This window comes from Rhinoderma darwinii, chromosome 3, assembly GCF_050947455.1.
Source record: "Rhinoderma darwinii isolate aRhiDar2 chromosome 3, aRhiDar2.hap1, whole genome shotgun sequence".
In the NCBI taxonomy this organism is placed as follows: Eukaryota; Metazoa; Chordata; class Amphibia; order Anura; family Rhinodermatidae; genus Rhinoderma; species Rhinoderma darwinii.
In genome coordinates, this window is record NC_134689.1 from 403,061,548 (window position 1) to 403,081,736 (window position 20,189).

At 40.0% G+C, this 20,189-nt stretch overlaps 1 protein-coding gene across 1 annotated transcript in view; it reads left to right on the forward strand.

Moving 5' to 3' along the window:
* Nucleotides 1-280: 280 nt before the first annotated feature.
* LOC142750236 (A.superbus venom factor 1-like) overlaps nt 281-20,189 on the forward strand; it is an 88,673-nt gene continuing 68,764 nt past the window's right edge. The window contains exons 1-4 of the mRNA XM_075859178.1: nt 281-364; nt 644-836; nt 8,678-8,840; nt 10,473-10,543. Of these exons, the coding sequence (XP_075715293.1) occupies nt 297-364; nt 644-836; nt 8,678-8,840; nt 10,473-10,543 (495 nt within the window). The 5' untranslated portion in view covers nt 281-296. The remainder of the gene's footprint in view (nt 365-643; nt 837-8,677; nt 8,841-10,472; nt 10,544-20,189) is intronic.

Below are 20,189 nucleotides of genomic sequence, written 5' to 3' on the forward strand. Positions count from 1 at the left end.
ATCACTTAGGTTGTTCTGGTCTTATCTTACATTTTCTTAGGAGATCTGAAAGAGTTCTAAAATGCCAACACAGAAAAAATCAGAAAGGGGGCAAATACTTTTTCACTGCCCTGCCATACCAGCGAGTGCTCTACCTGTCAGAGTGTTTGGTTAGTGTTGACCGTAAAATTGCACAAGTTTGTACTTTCCTCCCGATTTTGGCTCGTCTCCCAGTTACTGATTAATGGGACTGTTTGCTAAAAATGTTAATCCAATATAAACCTTTCTCAATGAAGAACTGCTCAGTGTCCTGCAGCATGATGGGGAGAGGAGTGCTGTACCTCACGCTCCTTACCTGCCTGACTGGAACCTACGCCCAGCCGCCGTGAGTAATAAATTGTATTATTGGCATGTCTGGTGGTCGGGTCATATTGGGGGTTATAGTGTTCTATGTATAGAGTACAATGGAAGAGTATTATGATCCTGTCCAGTGGTCGGGTCATGTTGGCAATCATGTTTATAGTGATGTCTTCAAGAATCCTCTTCAGTGATTAAAAAAAACTGAGCTCCCTGGAGCAGTATGAAGGGGAAATGTACAAAACAGGCCGAATGGCCAACTCACCTAAGAGGGACGCTAACAATGTAGAACTGTCTCTGTCAACAGATGTGTCCTCATCATGCCCCACGTCCTGCACGTTGAGGTTGAGGAGACCATTGTGCTAGACGCTCAGTTACAAAAAATTCCATTTGAGGCTGAAATTTCTATCCAGGACTTTCCTCAGAAGGCACTTGATATAGCCAAGACCACGGTTTCCTTGAACAATGCGAATGGCTTCTTGGAGAAAGTCGATATAAAGGTGAGAAGATGTGACCATTACGATATAGTCACAATATGCGACTAAGTAACTCCGGTTGTTCACCATTCCACCCTAAAATAAAGGCAAAAGTCTATACAAAATAGATACACAGGCTGAACGCCTAATCTAATCTCAATGGCATACATGACAAAAGACTGTAGTTCTGTGAATCATTCAAACAGAGCATTGATTTTAAACCCATCATTTGCACATAAAAAATTGTGCCCCTATGTGCAAGAATAAAACTACTATAATACTGCCTCCTATATACAGAATATAACTACTATAATACTAACCCTATATACAGAATATAACTACTATAATACTAACCCCTATATACAAGAATATAACTACTATAATACTGCCCCTATATACAAGAATATAACTACTATAATACTGCTCCCTATATAAAAGAATATAAACACTATAATACTGCTCCCTATATACAAGAATATAACTACTATAATACTGCCCCCTATATACAAGAATATAACTACTATAATACTACTCCTATATACAAGAATATAACTACTATAATACTGCCCCCTATATACAAGAATATAACTACTATAATACTGCTCCTATGTACAAGAATATAACTACTATAATACTGCCTCCTATATACAAGAATATAACTACTATAATACTGCCCCTATATACAAGAATATAACTACTATAATACTGCTCCTATATACAAGAATATAACTGCTATAATACTGCTCCTATGTACAAGAATATAACTACTATAATGCTGCCCCCTATATACAAGAATATAACTACTATAATACTGCCCCTATATACAGGAATATAACTACTATAATACTGCTCCTATATACAAGAATATAACTACTATAATACTGCCCCCTATATACAAGAATATAACTACTATAATACTGCCCCTATATACAAGACTATAACTACTATAATACTGCTCCTATGTACAAGAATATAACTACTATAATGCTGCCCCCTATATACAAGAATATAACTACTATAATACTGCCCCTATATACAGGAATATAACTACTATAATACTGCTCCTATATACAAGAATATAACTACTATAATACTGCCCCCTATATACAAGAATATAACTACTATAATACTGCCCCTATATACAAGAATATAACTACTATAATACTGCCCCCTATATACAAGAATATAACTACTATAATACTGTCCCCTATATACAACAATATAACTACTATAATACTGCCAACTATGTACAAGAATATAACTACTATAATACTGCCCCCTATGTACAAGAATATAACTACTATAATACTGCCCCCTATATACAACAATATAACTACTATAATACTGCCAACTATGTACAAGAATATAACTACTATAATACTGCCCCCTATGTACAAGAATATAACTACTATAATACTGCCCCTATATACAACAATATAACTACTATGATACTGCTCCTATATACAAGAATATAACTACTATAATACTGCCCCTATATACAACAATATAACTACTATAATACTGCCCCTATATACAAGAATATAACTACTGTAATACTGCCAACTATGTACAAGAATATAACTACTATAATACTGCCCCTATGTACAAGAATATAACTACTATAATACTGCCCCCTATATACAAGAATATAACTACTATAATACTGCCACCTATATACAAGAATATAACTACTATAATACTGCCCCTATATACAAGAATATAACTACTATAATACTGCTCCTATATACAAGAATATAACTACTATAATACTGCTCCTATGTACAAGAATATAACTACTATAATGCTGCCCCCTATATACAAGAATATAACTACTATAATACTGCCCCTATATACAAGAATATAACTACTATAATGCTGCCCCCTATATACAAGAATATAACTACTATAATACTGCCTCCTATATACAGAATATAACTACTATAATACTAACCCCTATATACAAGAATATAACTACTATAATACTGCCCCTATATACAAGAATATAACTACTATAATACTGCTCCCTATATAAAAGAATATAAACACTATAATACTGCTCCTATGTACAAGAATATAACTACTATAATACTGCCTCCTATGTACAAGAATATAACTACTATAATACTGCCCCTATATACAAGAATATAACTACTATAATACTGCCCCTATATACAAGAATATAACTACTATAATACTGCCCCCTATATACAAGAATATAACTACTATAATACTGCCCCTATATACAACAATATAACTACTATAATACTGCCAACTATGTACAAGAATATAACTACTATAATACTGCCCCCTATGTACAAGAATATAACTACTATAATACTGCTCCCTATATAAAAGAATATAAACACTATAATACTGCTCCTATGTACAAGAATATAACTACTATAATACTGCCTCCTATGTACAAGAATATAACTACTATAATACTGCCCCTATATACAGGAATATAACTACTATAATACTGCTCCTATATACAAGAATATAACTACTATAATACTGCCCCTATGTACAAGAATATAACTACTATAATACTGCCCCTATATACAACAATATAACTACTATAATACTGCCAACTATGTACAAGAATATAACTACTATAATACTGCCCCCTATGTACAAGAATATAACTACTATAATACTGCCCCCTATATACAACAATATAACTACTATAATACTGCCAACTATGTACAAGAATATAACTACTATAATACTGCCCCCTATGTACAAGAATATAACTACTATAATACTGCCCCTATATACAACAATGAGAGAAAACGAAACACGGCGCCACATAGTGCAGGTTACCCAAATGAGAATGGATAATTAAGAAGAGTGATGCTCACCTTGAAGCCATGAAAAATAAGCGATGGAAAGATCAGGTGCTGCTGCTGCCGGGACTCGAGGCCGGTGATTCAAGATGAACGACCGCAAATGCTATGCTGAGTGAGCTGGAAAAAAGAGTCTGCAAGGGCGCTGCTGCACACGGATGAGACCGAAGTGACAACTTCGGAATGATGATGATAAATCAATGATAGAATGATGATGATTGAATAAAATTTATTAGTAATATGACTACGCGTTTCAATGCCGTACCGGCATCTTCATCAGGTGACCTGATGAAGATGCCGGTACGGCATTGAAACGCGTAGTCATATTACTAATAAATTTTATTCAATCATCATCATTCTATCATTGATTTATCATCATCATTCCGAAGTTGTCACTTCGGTCTCATCCGTGTGCAGCAGCGCCCTTGCAGACTCTTTTTTCCAGCTCACTCAGCATATATACAACAATATAACTACTATAATACTGCCCCTATATACAACAATATAACTACTATAATACTGCCCCTATATACAAGAATATAACTACTGTAATACTGCCAACTATGTACAAGAATATAACTACTATAATACTGCCCCTATGTACAAGAATATAACTACTATAATACTGCCCCCTATATACAAGAATATAACTACTATAATACTGCCACCTATATACAAGAATATAACTACTATAATACTGCCCCCTATATACAACAATATAACTACTATGATACTGCCCCCTATATACAAGAATATAACGACTATAATACTGCCGCTATATACAACAATATAACTACTATAATACTGCTCCTATATACAAGAATATAACTACTATAATACTGCCCCTATATACAACAATATAACTACTATAATACTGCCCCTATATACACGAATATAACTACTGTAATACTGCCAACTATGTACAAGAATATAACTACTATAATACTGCCCCTATGTACAAGAATATAACTACTATAATACTGCCCCCTATATACAAGAATATAACTACTATAATACTGCCACCTATATACAAGAATATAACTACTATAATACTGCCCCCTATATACAACAATATAACTACTATGATACTGCCCCCTATATACAACAATATAACTACTATGATACTGCCCCCTATATACAAGAATATAACGACTATAATACTGCCGCTATATACAACAATATAACTACTATAATACTGCTCCTATATACAAGAATATAACTACTATAATACTGCCCCTATATACAACAATATAACTACTATAATACTGCCCCTATATACAAGAATATAACTACTGTAATACTGCCAACTATGTACAAGAATATAACTACTATAATACTGCCCCTATGTACAAGAATATAACTACTATAATACTGCCCCCTATATACAAGAATATAACTACTATAATACTGCCACCTATATACAAGAATATAACTACTATAATACTGCCCCCTATATACAACAATATAACTACTATGATACTGCCCCCTATATACAAGAATATAACGACTATAATACTGCCGCTATATACAACAATATAACTACTATAATACTGCTCCTATATACAAGAATATAACTACTATAATACTGCCCCTATATACAACAATATAACTACTATAATACTGCCCCTATATACAAGAATATAACTACTGTAATACTGCCAACTATGTACAAGAATATAACTACTATAATACTGCCCCTATGTACAAGAATATAACTACTATAATACTGCCCCCTATATACAAGAATATAACTACTATAATACTGCCACCTATATACAAGAATATAACTACTATAATACTGCCCCCTATATACAACAATATAACTACTATGATACTGCCCCCTATATACAAGAATATAACTACTATAATACTGCCGCTATATACAACAATATAACTACTATAATACTGCCCCTATACACAAGAATATAACTACTATAATACTGCCAACTATGTACAAGAATATAACTACTATAATACTGCCCCTATGTACAAGAATATAACTACTATAATACTGCCCCCTATATACAAGAATATAACTACTATAATACTGCCACCTATATACAAGAATATAACTACTATAATACTTCCCCGTATATACAAGAATATAACTACTATAATACTTCCCCTATGTACAAGAATATAACTACTATAACACTGCCTCCTATGTACAAAAATATAACTACTATAATACTGCCCCCTATGTCCAAAAATATAACTCCTATAATACTGCCCCCTATATAAAGAAAATATAACTATTATAATACAACCCCCTATATACAAGAATATAACTACTATAATACTGCCCCTCTATACAAGAATATAACTACTATAATACTGCCCCCTATGTACAAAAATATAACTACTATAACACTGCCTCCTATGTACAAAAATATAACTACTATAATACTGCCCCCTATGTCCAAAAATATAACTACTATAATACTGCCCCCTATGTCCAAAAATATAACTCCTATAATACTGCCCCCTATATAAAGAAAATATAACTATTATAATACAACCCCCTATATACAAGAATATAACTACTATAATACTGCCCCTCTATACAAGAATATAACTACTATAATACTGCTCCCTATGTACAAGAATATAACTACTATAATACTGCCCCTATATACAAGAATATAATTACTATAATACTGCTACCTATCTACAAGAATATAACTACTATAATACTGCCCCTATATACAAGAATATAACTACTATAATACTGCCCCTATATACAAGAATATAAGTACTATAATACTGCCCCCTATATACAAGAATATAATTACTATAATACTGCCCCTATATACAAGAATATAAGTACTATAATACTGCCTCCTATGTACAAGAATATAACTACTATAATACTGCCCCTATATACACGAATATAATTACTATAATACTGCCCCTATGTCACGGACACTGGGTTTGTGGACCCACTAGGCCGCTCCGCCGTAGCGGGGAGGCAGCTGACCAGGTCACAGTCTATGCGAAAGTAAAATGGCAGACAGTAATGCTTGGGTACCTGAAATAGTGCGGGCGGTGGCTGTGGCTTCAGCACGGATGGAGGCAGGTGCGGCAAGTGGCGCCAGATGTGGCGGGCAGTATCCGATGAGCGGTAGACACTTGACGTGGCAGATGGCACTTGACGTGGCAGATGGCACTTGGCGTGGCAGAAGACACTTGATGTGGCAGATGGCACTTGACGTGGCAGATGGCACTTGACGTGGCAGAAGACACTTGATGTGGCAGATGCCACTTGACGTGGTAGATGGCACTTGACGTGGCAGATGACACTTGACGTGGCAGATGGCACTTGACGTGGCAGATGACACTTGAACGCGGGTAGGCACAGGAACAATACGGAATACAGGAACGGTAACAGGGCACGGGTAACAGCTGGAACGGGAGACACTAAGGGACCATTTGCGAGACAGACTGGGAAAGACTAACAATGCTCAGGCAAGGATTAGAAGGCCAGGGGCCTTCTTATAGACCAGGAAATCGTGGCAGTTGATGATGATGATGATTTCCTAATTGCGCTCGCTGGCCCTTTAAGGCCAGGCGCGAGCGTGCGCGCACACCCTACGGGACTCAGCCGGACGGTTCGGAAGTGAGCGCTGGTATCTCCTAGGAGGGAGACGGAGGCCAGCGCTCACAGATCCATGGCTGCGGGCGTCGGGAGGTGAGTAAATCCGACGGCCCGCGGCCATGGGCGCTACACCCTATATACAAGAATATAACTACTATAATACTGACCCCCTATGTACAAGAATAAAACTACTATAATACTGCCCACTATGTACAAGAATATAACTACTATAATATTGCCCCCTATGTACAATAATATATTTACTATAATACTGCCCCCTATGTACAAGAATATAACTACTATAATACTGCTCCTATGTACAAGAATATAATAACTATAATACTGCTCCCTATATACAAGAACATAACTACTATAATACTGCCCCTATATACATGAATATAATTACTATAATACTGCCCCCTATATACATGAATATAACTACTATAATACTGCCTCACTATGTACAAGAATATAACTACTATAATACTGCCCCCTATATAAAGAAAATATAACTATTATAATACAACCCCCTATATACAAGAATATAACTACTATAATACTGCCCCCTATATACAAGAATATAACTACTATAATACTGCCCCTATATACAAGAATATAACTACTATAATACTGCCCCTATATACAAGAATATAACTACTATAATACTGCTCCTATATACAAGAATATAACTACTATAATACTGCCTCTATATACAAGAATATAACCACTATAATACTGCCCCCTATATACAAGAATATAACTACTATAATACTGCCCCTATATACAAGAATATAACTACTATAATACTGCCCCCTATATACAAGAATATAACTACTATAATACTTCTTCCTATGTACAAGAATATAACTATATGGCTAAGTTCACACGGGGTATTTTGCCGAGTTTTTTGACGCGGAAACCGCGTCGCAAAACTCGGCAGAAACGGCCCGAGAACGCCTCCTATTGATTTCAATGGGAGGCATCGGCGTCTTTTTCCCGCGAGCAGTAAAACTGCCTCGCTGGAAAAAGAAGCGACATGCCCTATCTTCGGGCGCTTCCGCCTCCGACCTCCCATTGACTTCAATGGGAGGCAGGAGAAAGCGTATTTCTCGCTGTTTTATGCCCGCGGCGCTCAATGGCCGCGGGCGAAAAACGGCGCGATAATTGCCGCGAAAATCGGCGTGCAGGGAGAGGAATATCTGCCTCAAAGTTCCAAACGGAATTTTGAGGCAGATATTCCTCCCCCAAAATACTCCGTGTGAACATAGCCTAAAGGTGCAGTTTTTTCCATCAGCAACATGAGGTTCAAACCCCATCAACATTTATACTAGGGCTACATGAAGTCTACAACATGGTCAGACATTTTTGTTATAATCCTATTTGCTTGCAACCTTATCATGTTCTTGTGTCTTGTTACATCCTAGATTCCTGCTAATTTCTTTCTGAATGACCCAAAGAAGAAGCAGTATGTCTCCGTGTCGGTTAGGTCGGCCATGTGCAATCTTCACAAAGTTGTGCTGTTGTCATTCCACACTGGATACATCTTCATACAGACCGACAAACCCATCTACAACCCAGGGACTATAGGTGAAGTACAGGATGCCATCTTGTTGTAGCCCTTTGTAGGCAGAGAACTATGAAATGAGTATTTAAAGGGATTCTCTGATCTATACCACCCCTGTTATATGTACAGTACTTAAGTCCTGATAAATGACGGCAGTCCTTTACTGAAAACAATGCTTGCCCTGTATTGACATTTTATCTGCACTTTTTATAAATCGACGATCACTTGGGATTAATATTGTAATTATTGTTAGGCTATTGTTCTACTAGTTTTGAGTTACATTGTTTCTCTTCTCCAGTCACATATAAAGCAAGTGATCATTCTGCTTCTTAGAATCTACAGTATCTATGGTTCACCTACATACTTCCCTACTCTACCGAAATGTCTGGAGTCTCCTGAAATAGGAGAGACCTCCTAGACTTCTGGCAGAGCAGGTATATCACCCACAACAAAGTCTACTGGGAGCAGCCACTAGGTGGAGCTAACTGCATTTGTACAAATATGAATCCAGTGAGCTCCCCCTAGTGACTGTTGCAGGCATTCAGAATTGTATCTTTTTATTCTAGGGCACACTATTGGCATTGTTTATGGAGGCCACTCTACTGGCACTATTTATTTGAAGGCGCAATTCTAGTACTTTGGGGGGCACTCTGCTGGAACTGTTTATGGGGGGCACTCTGCTGGAACTGTTTATGGGGGGCACTCTGCTGGAACTGTTTATGGGGGGCACTCTGCTGGAACTGTTTATGGGGGGCACTCTGCTGGAACTGTTTATGGGGGGCACTCTGCTGGAACTGTTTATGGGGGGGGCACTCTGCTTGAACTGTTTATGGGAGGGCACTCGTTTGAACTGTTTATGGGAGGGCACTCTGCTGCAACTGTTTATGGGAGGGCACTCATTGGAACTGTTTATGGGAGGGCACTCGCTGGAACTGTTTATGGGAGGGCACTCTGCTGGAACTGTTTATGGGAGGGCACTCTGCTGGAACTGTTTATGGGAGGGCACTCTGCTGGAACTGTTTATGGGAGGGCACTCTGCTGGAACTGTTTATGGGAAAGGCTTTCGTCTGCGACTATTTATGGGAGGGCACTCGCTGGCACTGTTTATGGGAGGGCACTCGCTGGCACTGTTTAGGGGAGGGCACTCTGCTGGAACTGTTTACAAGAAAGGCTTTAGTCTGCGACTGTTTATGGGGGCACTCTCCCAGTACTTTATAATGGGATCACTATACTGGCACTGTTTATGTGGGACACTACTGACAGTATTATTTATGGGGACACTCTGTTGGCACTCTTGATTGGAGATACTCTGCTGGCAGTGTTTATGAGTGCCCATTTTGCTAGGGCCTTACTTATATGGTGTGGCTATGGGTAGAGCCTACAAAGTAAAAAATTCTATGGCCCACCAAGCATGACACATCTCAAGTCTCCCTTCAATCATGTGATCTAACAACTTATGTCAGACTGTGAAATCATTATACGAGCTCCCATTATTCCAGTGCCCTCTAGTGGCAAGAAACCTGGAGAATTTTGTGCTCAGCTCTGGATGTGACTGGAGTATAAGTCTTTACAATGCTCCTTAACATATTTATATTGTGATTTCTTTAAGATTGTTGTTTTCACACTCAAATCATCATCTGCTCCGTCTTCTCTAGTTCTGTTTCGACTCTTCGTCACCGGACTTTCCCTGGAACCCGACACACGGACGGTGGACGTGGAATTTACAGTAAGATTTCTTTAAACAGGTCCTGCTTAGTTTTACTTAGAACATTGCTAGTTTGCTCGTTCACCTGCTGATCGTTCCCGTTTACACAGGGCAATTATCGGAAACGAGCATTATATGAACGCTTGTCTGCCCGATAATCGCCCAGTGTAAAACCCCTTAACACTTCTCACAGCTGTGGGTTTGCTCCAGTTGTATTCAGTCTGGATAATCTGCTGTATTATAAACACAACATCATCTCTCTCTTGTCCTGATAGTTTGTTACAATGTATCAGTGCAGGTAACATGTATCAGTCTGCAGTCCATACTGCTTAGCTCACAGAGGATTGTCTACACTGGATACAAATGTAACAAACCCTCAACCGTGAGTAGTATTAGGTCTATATTGATTTTCAGCCTCTGGATGTAAACAAGAATGTTTTTTTTCACTTACAGCAAGCAGAGGTTTTGAAAATATCGAGGAATTGAAAAGCAAAAATTGCATAACTTTTTATTATACAATAATTAAATCAGAAAACTGAATTAATGTATCCAGATATCAGTGTGGCTCTGCACTAGTACACGTGTACCCTCTATATCAGCCCAATTTTTTTCTACTTTTTCTAACTCCGGCCCCCTCCTTCATGAAGCATTTGCCTTCACTGTTTAAAATCTGGTCTTACTACATTGGAATCCGATACCTTCACCACATTCACATTACGCTTTGAAGACCAATAATTAAATCTAATGAGGCTTCTAGTAAATGTGAGACCTGGCGCTGAAGTTGCTTTAGCACCTTAAAGGAGTTCTCCACAAGCTCACAAAGAGTGTACCCCAACTGGGATCCCCAGCGATCAACTTTAATTTGTTTGGAAACCAGGCAGTAAGTGTTCAATTTCCCTGCAGTGCCACCACAGGAGAAATTAAGTATTGCACAGTGCCTATTCAGAGCAATGTGTTGTTTGTGTAACGCAGGACAGGACAGGTCCTCCAGAGAGAGAGATGCTCTATTTAACTCTTCTCCACTCTGACTAAGAGATGAAGATCCTGAATAGAGGACCCCCCTCTACTAACTCATAATTCCCTAATAGCATATATGAAAATGGGTTTTCTAAAGTTGACAACTCCTTTCAGGATCAGGCATGGGGCAGTTTTTCATACTGATGACCTATCTACAGGATAGGTCATCAGTATATGATCTGTGGGGGTCCGACACCCGGACCCGCACCAATCAGCTGTTCGGCTACCTCCGGGCACCAGAAGTTATGCAGTGGTCAGTGCCTGGAAGCAGATGGCTCAGACAACTGTATAGGGGCCGTGCTGCAGCTTTACACCTATTTAAATGAAAAGGAGCAGAGCGGCAGTACTGATCGGTGCGGGGTCCGGGTTTCGGATGCCCACCGATCATATACTGATGACCTAACCTGTGGATAGGTCATCAGTATGAATAACGGTCCAATGCCTGCACAACACCTTTAAGAGAGTTGCTGGCTTGGTTGTCTCTATAACTCCCATAGACTTCAGTGGAAAGGCCCACAAACATGATGCCATATATGTGGCTAAGATAGGGGGCCAAGTGGGGTCCGGGTTTGTCCAGGTCCGTTCGGGTCCCAGAGGTGGGATGTGGGCCCCCACCGCTTTAGTTCAGTCCTAACCACTACTAGCAGTTCAGTAGATGGAAGTCCACCCATAGCCCACATATAAATATTTTCAACCCATGAGCATTTAGTAAACATTACAATACAACTGTTCTACATCTTAATTTAGTAAACTGTGTTTTATAGTAATCTCAGATGAACCAGAGCAAGGAACGTGCCCATGTACATGAGAAAAACAAACATTTCAAAGGAAAATTCCAATTTCTGTAGACTTGTTGGTCAAATAAGCCATCAAGACTGTAACTAGCTGGTTTCTTCTCTTCGTAGACACTGGCACTGGATCACCTCAAACAATGCCAGTGATGGTCTCCATAGAGTACTAAGAAATAACTTCTGAAATACAAGGACGGGAAACCCCACCATGTTGACATTTTGGAGCTTAACTCCACTCAAAATTTGAAAATTCAGCTTTGACTGTAGGCAAGCCCAATATCTCAATTCTCCAACTTCAAACGTACAGGGTTTTAGAAGCTATGATATGAGGAGCTGTTTTATGGAGTCCTTATTCTCATGTAGAGCAGCTGTAGTTGTCCTTTGGCTTGCCTATAGCACGAAGGGAACCCTGTACACCAGTAATTTTCTTCCCTTGACTGAAAATAGCGTCCCGAAAGCTGGTTAAGAAGTAAAAAATAGGACAGTTTGTGGCACAGTGTTTTGGAAAATTCCCCTAAATCCCTGCAAAATTTTTGAGCATATAAATGTTCTAAAAATATTCTGAAAATTAATCAAATACAAAACACATTAATAGGTAATTAACTTAAAAAAGTACATTTGGTGGCAATGTGTCTACTTGAAGGTGTTGTCCAACTTGTCTACTTGAAGGCATTGGCCAAGCCTGCCTATGTTTTCAATGGGTAGAGGAGAGGTGGGGTAGACATTTTCACAATTTGTTCGAAGCCCCATAGGAATCACTATTGGGTTTTTAAACAAATCAAGAAAAAAAAAGTATGTGGCAATGGGTGAAACCTTCAAATAAGAGTAAATAGGGACTGGTGGGAAATGACAGGCAACGTGACTCTTATCAGCAAGCAAACAGAATGAAGCAATTCTCGCTATTGTGGTTCCTGCTGAGCTTCGGCCAATACCGATAAGATCTACACACAGAGATTTACATGATCTATTATGTCAACATAATGGAGGACGGGGGATTATCATAAAACAAAGCATTGATGAAAAAGTAGGACACATTTTCACCAGACTATCTGATGGGAGTTGGTATTGAGGACACGTTTTTGTTCCATTTGATTGATAATTATCAAAGGTGTAGGTCCAGCTATAGACTGAGAGTTCACTCACTTCGAAGATCCAACTTGACTGTATGATGGTTTTTTTTCAGTTGAAGACTATTTTTTTTACAATATTGGTCATAGTCCTGAATAGGGTGGCCAGCCATTACTACTCTTCTTCTTCTACGTAGACCTCTACCATGACTCGATTTTCAAATGGGAGTGATCACTCCCGGTTATTTACACCAAGCAATTATCCTAATATGCGGAAATAATCAAAAAGCACAAAAAAATTGTAGAGGGTAAAGCCACCATAAGATAAAAAGGTTGTCCCGCATGATAGCCCTAGATCCATGGTGATGATGTACCATGGAGTATGTTCTTCCTTTGGCTTGCCCATCTTGCAAATTCCAATAATTGACTAAAGGCTATAACAACAGCATTAAAAACCACCGCCCAAGAATGATTTGGAAGCATGTTCGATAGAAGCTTCAACCAATGGAACCATTTGTTATTTCATGTGTTTCTATGGGTGCAAATTTCCATTGACTTCCGATGCCATGTGAAGCCTAAGGTTGTCCAGATGTTGTCTATTATGAAACCTGATGGGGATAAATTTGTGTGTCTAGTAGAAGACCATCCCTTTTCATCTCTTCTATCAGTCAAAACGTTGTCTTGGTTGGTGGTCATGGTGACTCTTACTGCAGCCAAGAATTTTCCATGGGGGGGGGCAATATAAACATTCACCGGCACTGCTGGATTGTAACCATCTGTTTGCGTACTGTGTGTAGGTAAGGACCAATGTTGACATGTGATAAAATGGATTAATCCGTAAACATTATGTCTTTCAGTAGACTTCCAGAAAACAAAGTAGGAGGGAGGGCCAAAAACGCGTTCTCACCCCTAACCCCCTCCCTGTCCCCTTCACAACCACACAATTAATCCTTTAAGGACCAGCTAAGACCAGAATAAGAAAAACATAGCACCGTTCTTCCAAAAACAGCGCCACATTTGTCCACAGGTTGTGTGTGGTACTGCAGCACAACCTCATTCACTTCAATAGAACTGAGCTGCCAGACCAGACACAACCCATGGACTTGTGTGGCGCCATTTCTGGAAAAAAACAGCCTTGATTTTCTAATCCTGGACAACCTCTATAGGTTTTTTGCTTTTTCTTTTCTGCATTTCAGCAACTTTTTTAATTTTTCACTAGCGTGGTTGCATGAGGCTTTGTTTTATGTGGGAGAAATTGTATTATTTTATGGCGCTATTTGGGGTACATTTAAATGACTGTATGAGTTATATAATTTTTTGTGGTGCAATTTTTTGGGTTTATTTTATATACTCTTCACGTTTATACTAAATAACCTGTTCAATTAATTGTTCAGGTTATTACAATCGTGTGGATACCTAATACGTTTTTTTGTTTTTCTGTATTGTAGGCTCAATAAAATATATTTTATAGTTAAGAAAAAATCATGTTGTTTTTTTTGGTGGATTTTTTTTGTATTTTTGTATTTTATAAATTATTTTTTTTACTTATGTTTCTTATATAATTTTGTAAAATATTTTGGAACATAATATGTCTCCCAAGAGTTCACAACAGACCCCTGGGGGACATAAAAAATTATTATTTTTTAATTGTTCAGGTTTTCAGTGCAACTGAGGCATTTATAGGAGCTCCAGTTAAAGGGCAAAACAGGCCCCTGTCATGACACTAGTCACTGGCAGAGCTGATCACGTGATCGCTGGGTCCAATAGAGGTAGCGGCATAACCACTGCCTCTATTCACGACATATCACTCATTAAGCGCTATGCAGGCTAAGCACGAGAAGACAGATGTGGTTATGAACCGCTGACAGACGGGCACCCAACCTGCTCCTGCTAGATTTTAGGAGCAGGAGTTTTAATGCAGTGACTTCAAAAGAAGTTGCTGTAGACTTAGTACCTGCAGAGAGACACAGAGATGTGATGGAAAGATTTCTATGTCACCCCAGTGCTGGATTCTCAGCTACACAGCTCATTACTGCTGAGTAATCTCCTTCATGCTGCTGAAGTCTCTATATATGTGATAGATAGAGATAGGAGAGCAGGATTCTCCTCTTCTATGTTCAGTGTATACAAGACATGATATCCATTAGGCTCTGCCCACTAGCTCAGGGACAACTGATAATTAGAGACAGGGCCGCCATCAGGAATTTCTGGGCCCCATACAGCCAAGATGTCTGGGGCCCCCCCTCCATTACCGGGGGTGGGCAACGGAAATTGTGGCGCTCACGTTTGTACGTTATACGCAATAACTGATTTTGGTGCCGATGTCAATTACAGTGAAGGAACAACATACCATGAGGGAATCAAGAGACAACCAAACTCTGAAACACGTCCCAATACTAGACACGCCATGCGCACAAGTATAATATAATGCCAATAGGGTATACAAAATATATGTATATGAGGCTACATCTATAAAAGAAATGCTGCCCGTTGCAAAATGTGCATAGCAAGTGCCCGCTACAGATTACTGGCGCAGATACAGGCAAAAGTCACAGATATATGCCAAAAAAGGTAGTGTGAAAACGGATATACCTGTAGACATGATGGCAGCACGGGAAGTGCAGAGATGGCACAGGAACGCCTCGACGCGCGTTTCGCCGGCGACCGGCTTCGTCAGGATTTTTATATATTTTGATCTATTTAGCTAAAACTTATCCGACTGTATGGCATACAGTGGGATACGTCACCTGGGGAATGGCCCAGGAGAAACTCCTGAAGTCACTGCCCATGAACAGAGCTGGAGCCTTCTACTAGCGCTCTGCCCAGGGATGTCCATATACATAAAGTGACGTCCGAAGCTTTGCAAAGCCGGAGAACACGGCCGGAGCGTCGGCAATGCTCTGGCCAGGGATTCCGGCCCTAGAGACCTCTGATGTCACTTTACACATATGGACAGTGATGTCAGGAGCTTTCCCAGGGACAAAGTCCACGGGTAGAGCACTCGTGATGCTGCCTGGGGACTCCGGAATAACAAAGCCTACTACTCCATTTCATCCTTCAAAAATAAGGTAAACCGACGTCTACCAGCCCAACGGAGGCTAAAAGGACATAATGGAGCCCTGTGAATTATCGTCTACGTTGTTTATACTGTAAGGTAGGAGATTTCCTGACTACACGATAAACTTAGGGCGACAACACGATGTGAAGGGGGAAGGGAGGGGAAGCGCTTGTGAGGATGTAAGGAGCACTAATGCTCCGCTCTTACGTTGCCATTAAAGTTCAATGTGTTTTTCCACAGCAAAAATCGGAGGCTTTCCCTTTGATTCCTGGCGCAGATCCGCACGAGAATAAGGCCATGTTCACACAGAGTTTTTTGCCACATTTTTTTCAGCGGAAACCGCGGCAAAAAACGTCCGAAATCGCCTCCTATTGATTTCAATGGGAGGCGAAGGTGTTTTTTTCCCGCGAGAGAAAGAAGCGACGTGCTCTTTCTTCAGGCATTTCCGTCTCTGACCTCCCATTGACATCAATGGGAGGCAGAGAAAGCCTGAAGGAATTTCAAGGCAGATTTTTCTGCCTGCAATATACTGTGTGAACAAGGCCTAAGTCCCATTATCATTCACAGTTGCTCATCCTCGGCTTTTCCATGTAATATAAGTCGCACGCTACTTATTGCTGTGGCGGATTTCTTTTCATGGAGCGGACAAAAATACACGTGGAAAATTTTTCACAGCATGTGAACTGGGTTGCGGAAACCTCACATGCATGGAATGCAGAATCATCGACATGTCATCGGATTCCGTATCAAATCCAACATGTGTGAACGGGGCCTTAGTGGGAGTTAAAAAAATCTCTGTTAGGCCAAATGCACATGATACTTATTACGTGCAAATTTGTCGCGGGTATTTTCGTGCGGCAAATCCGCAGTGTAAACCAGGACCAGCAAAGTAAAGGAGAACAAGAAATCTCATCTACATGTCGCATTTTCTGCACAAAAACTGACCTGCGGTGCGTATATGAAAATATGATACATGTCACTTTATCTTGCGTTTCCGCTTGCGAATTGTTTCTGACTAGTTTAAAAAATAATAAAATATCTGCAGCTTAAAACCTGCACCTATTTCCGCATCAAAAAGTAAAAACCGCACCTAAAAACTTATAAAAAAACGCACTAATAGGTACAGATTTTACCTGCGGTTTTGATGCGGATTTTGTGCACCGGATTCCTCAATGTGTGCGTTACAGAATTTGCTGGGGATTTACAGCAAATTAACCCTTTACATTGTAAAGGGTGAAATACGTTACAACTCTGCAACATTAGGTTATGTTCACACAGCTTATTTTCTGCCGTTTTTCTGGCCGTAAACGTCTGAAATATCAGAAGCAGAACGCCTCCAAACATCTGCCCATTGATTTAAATGAGAAAAAAACGGCGTTGTGTTCCGATGGGCCGTTCTTTTTACAACGGCCGCATAAAAAAATGGCCGTGAAAAAGAAGTGCAGGTCATTTCTTCAGACGTTTCTGGAGCCGTTTTCATTGACTATAGAAAAAAAGCTCCAAAAACGGGCGTAAAAAACTTCTGAAAATCAGCGGTTTTCGCTTGAATATCTCCGTATTTTCAGACTGTTTTTGCTAATTGTGTGAACATAGCCTAATAGGCATGCAGCTTATTTAACCCCTTCCCTCCTCAGCCATTTTTTGGATTTTCTGCGTGAAATTCACTGACAGTCTGAACGGCCCCATTCACTAACATAAGTCCGTGCGACGCCCATGAAAATCACGCTAGTAGCACGGACGTATAACACGTTCGTGTGAATAAGGCCTTATATTGTAATTTGTAGTGAATTTTCAGTGCGCAATCCGCATCATGTATCGGCCATATTTCCCGGACCGACCACAGTTCAGGGAGCCGGGTTTCTAGCATCACAGTCATCTATGATCATAGTCCCTCCCTTCCCGTGGGGATACTGTCCCCGGTCCCGTACTGAAAGCATCATTACAGTATGGGACAGTATTCCCGCGGAGAGGCAGTGACTCCCAGCAACACTGATAACTATGATGCTAGGAGTCCGGCTCCATGAATTGTGGTCAGCCTCGGGAAATACGGCCGATACACGCTCCGTATGTCACGGACCGAACGCGGCCGTCTGAATAAGACCTTAGTCTAGTTACACAGTGCGGTGAAATCCCATTTTTTTGCCACAATTTTTGCAAAATCGCTGCAAAAACGTGATTTGACCGCACTGTGAGAATATAGCCTAACAGCACTTTTCATGTCTTGAATCCTTTTTTTATGCAATTTTCGTAATTGGGGCACAAATCACGCGGTTTCGCCGCGATTTTTATATAATCGCGGCAAAACTGCGCCATTTTTGCCACGATTACGAAAATCGCGGCAAAAAAAAACGCTAGGAAAACGAAAAAATACCAAAAAACATTTTAATCAACTTTATACATACTACAAACGGGGTCAGGGGGATGGGAAGCAGGATGGATAGGGGAACATACTCACCAGCCTGCAGGTCCGTTCGGCAGTGTAGAGGAGCTGGGGGGCGGGATCTCCACACGCAGCTTCAGCACATGCTGCATCTTCAACAGGTATGCAGGGGGTGCCGCGAGCGTTGCTAGGGGGGTGCCGCGGGCGTTAGTAGGGGCGGGGCGCGAGCGTTGCGAGGGGGGGCCCGTGAGCGTTGCGAGGGGGGGGGGCAACAGTCCGAGGGGGGGGGCGACGGCAGCCCGGCGGGCCCCTTTTCTTCATTCATGTGGCCGGGCCCCTGACGGGAGCACAAGTAATACCCCCCTGATGGCGGCCCTGATTAGAGATAAGGTCTGCAGAGGGGAAAACTGCTAAATAATGCAGAAAATAAGACATATAATGGCCAGAAATAGTCTTATTCCTCATGTACACATTATGACAGCTTGTTCTGAAAAGTAAACTCAAAGGTTAGGTATGCTTAGTGCAGGTCCTGTTTATACAATGCAATCCTTTGAGATTTGTTCCCTTGAACCCATTACAAATGGCATTTGTCAACACAAAAAAACATTAGTTCATTTAACTGGTTCATTGATTATGGTAGCTATCACTTAGAATTCCACATTTTTTGTTCCTATTTTTGTGTTGTGCCACGCTTACAGATATTTTACACAATAAAACCAGGGTGGCCACAATGCGGCTCAGTAGCCACCTAAGGCTTGTTGGCAGGGCCGCACCGTCCATGAGGCGAGATGAGCATCTTGCCTCAGGCGGCGGTTTGCTGCCTCTCTGAGGGGGCAGCGGCACCACTAAAACCAGCCGCCGCCACCCCCTCTTGTACTATAATTCCATAAGCGATGGATGGCCGAGCGCCGTTCCCAGCCATTCAGCGCTTTTCAACGTACTGAGATTGGTTCTGGTGTTATATATATATATATATATATATATATATGTATGTACTGAGCTTGGTTCTGTTGCTGTATATATGTACTGAGCTTTGTTCTGGTGCTGTATAAAATGGAATAATAAGTGATCAAAACGTCGCATGTGCCCCAAAATGGTATCATAAAAACTACAGCTTATCCTGCAAAAAATAAGCCCTCCTACCACTTAATCAACGGAAAAATAAAAAACTTATGGCTCTCAGAATTTGGCGACACAAAATTAATTTCATTGTTTACACTTTTTACTTGTAAAAGTAGTAAAATATAGAAAAAAACAATATATATTTGGTATCACCATAATCGTATTGACTCGCAGAATAAAGTTAACATGTTGTTTTAATTGCACAGTGAATTCCGTAAAAAAAGGAAGAGCA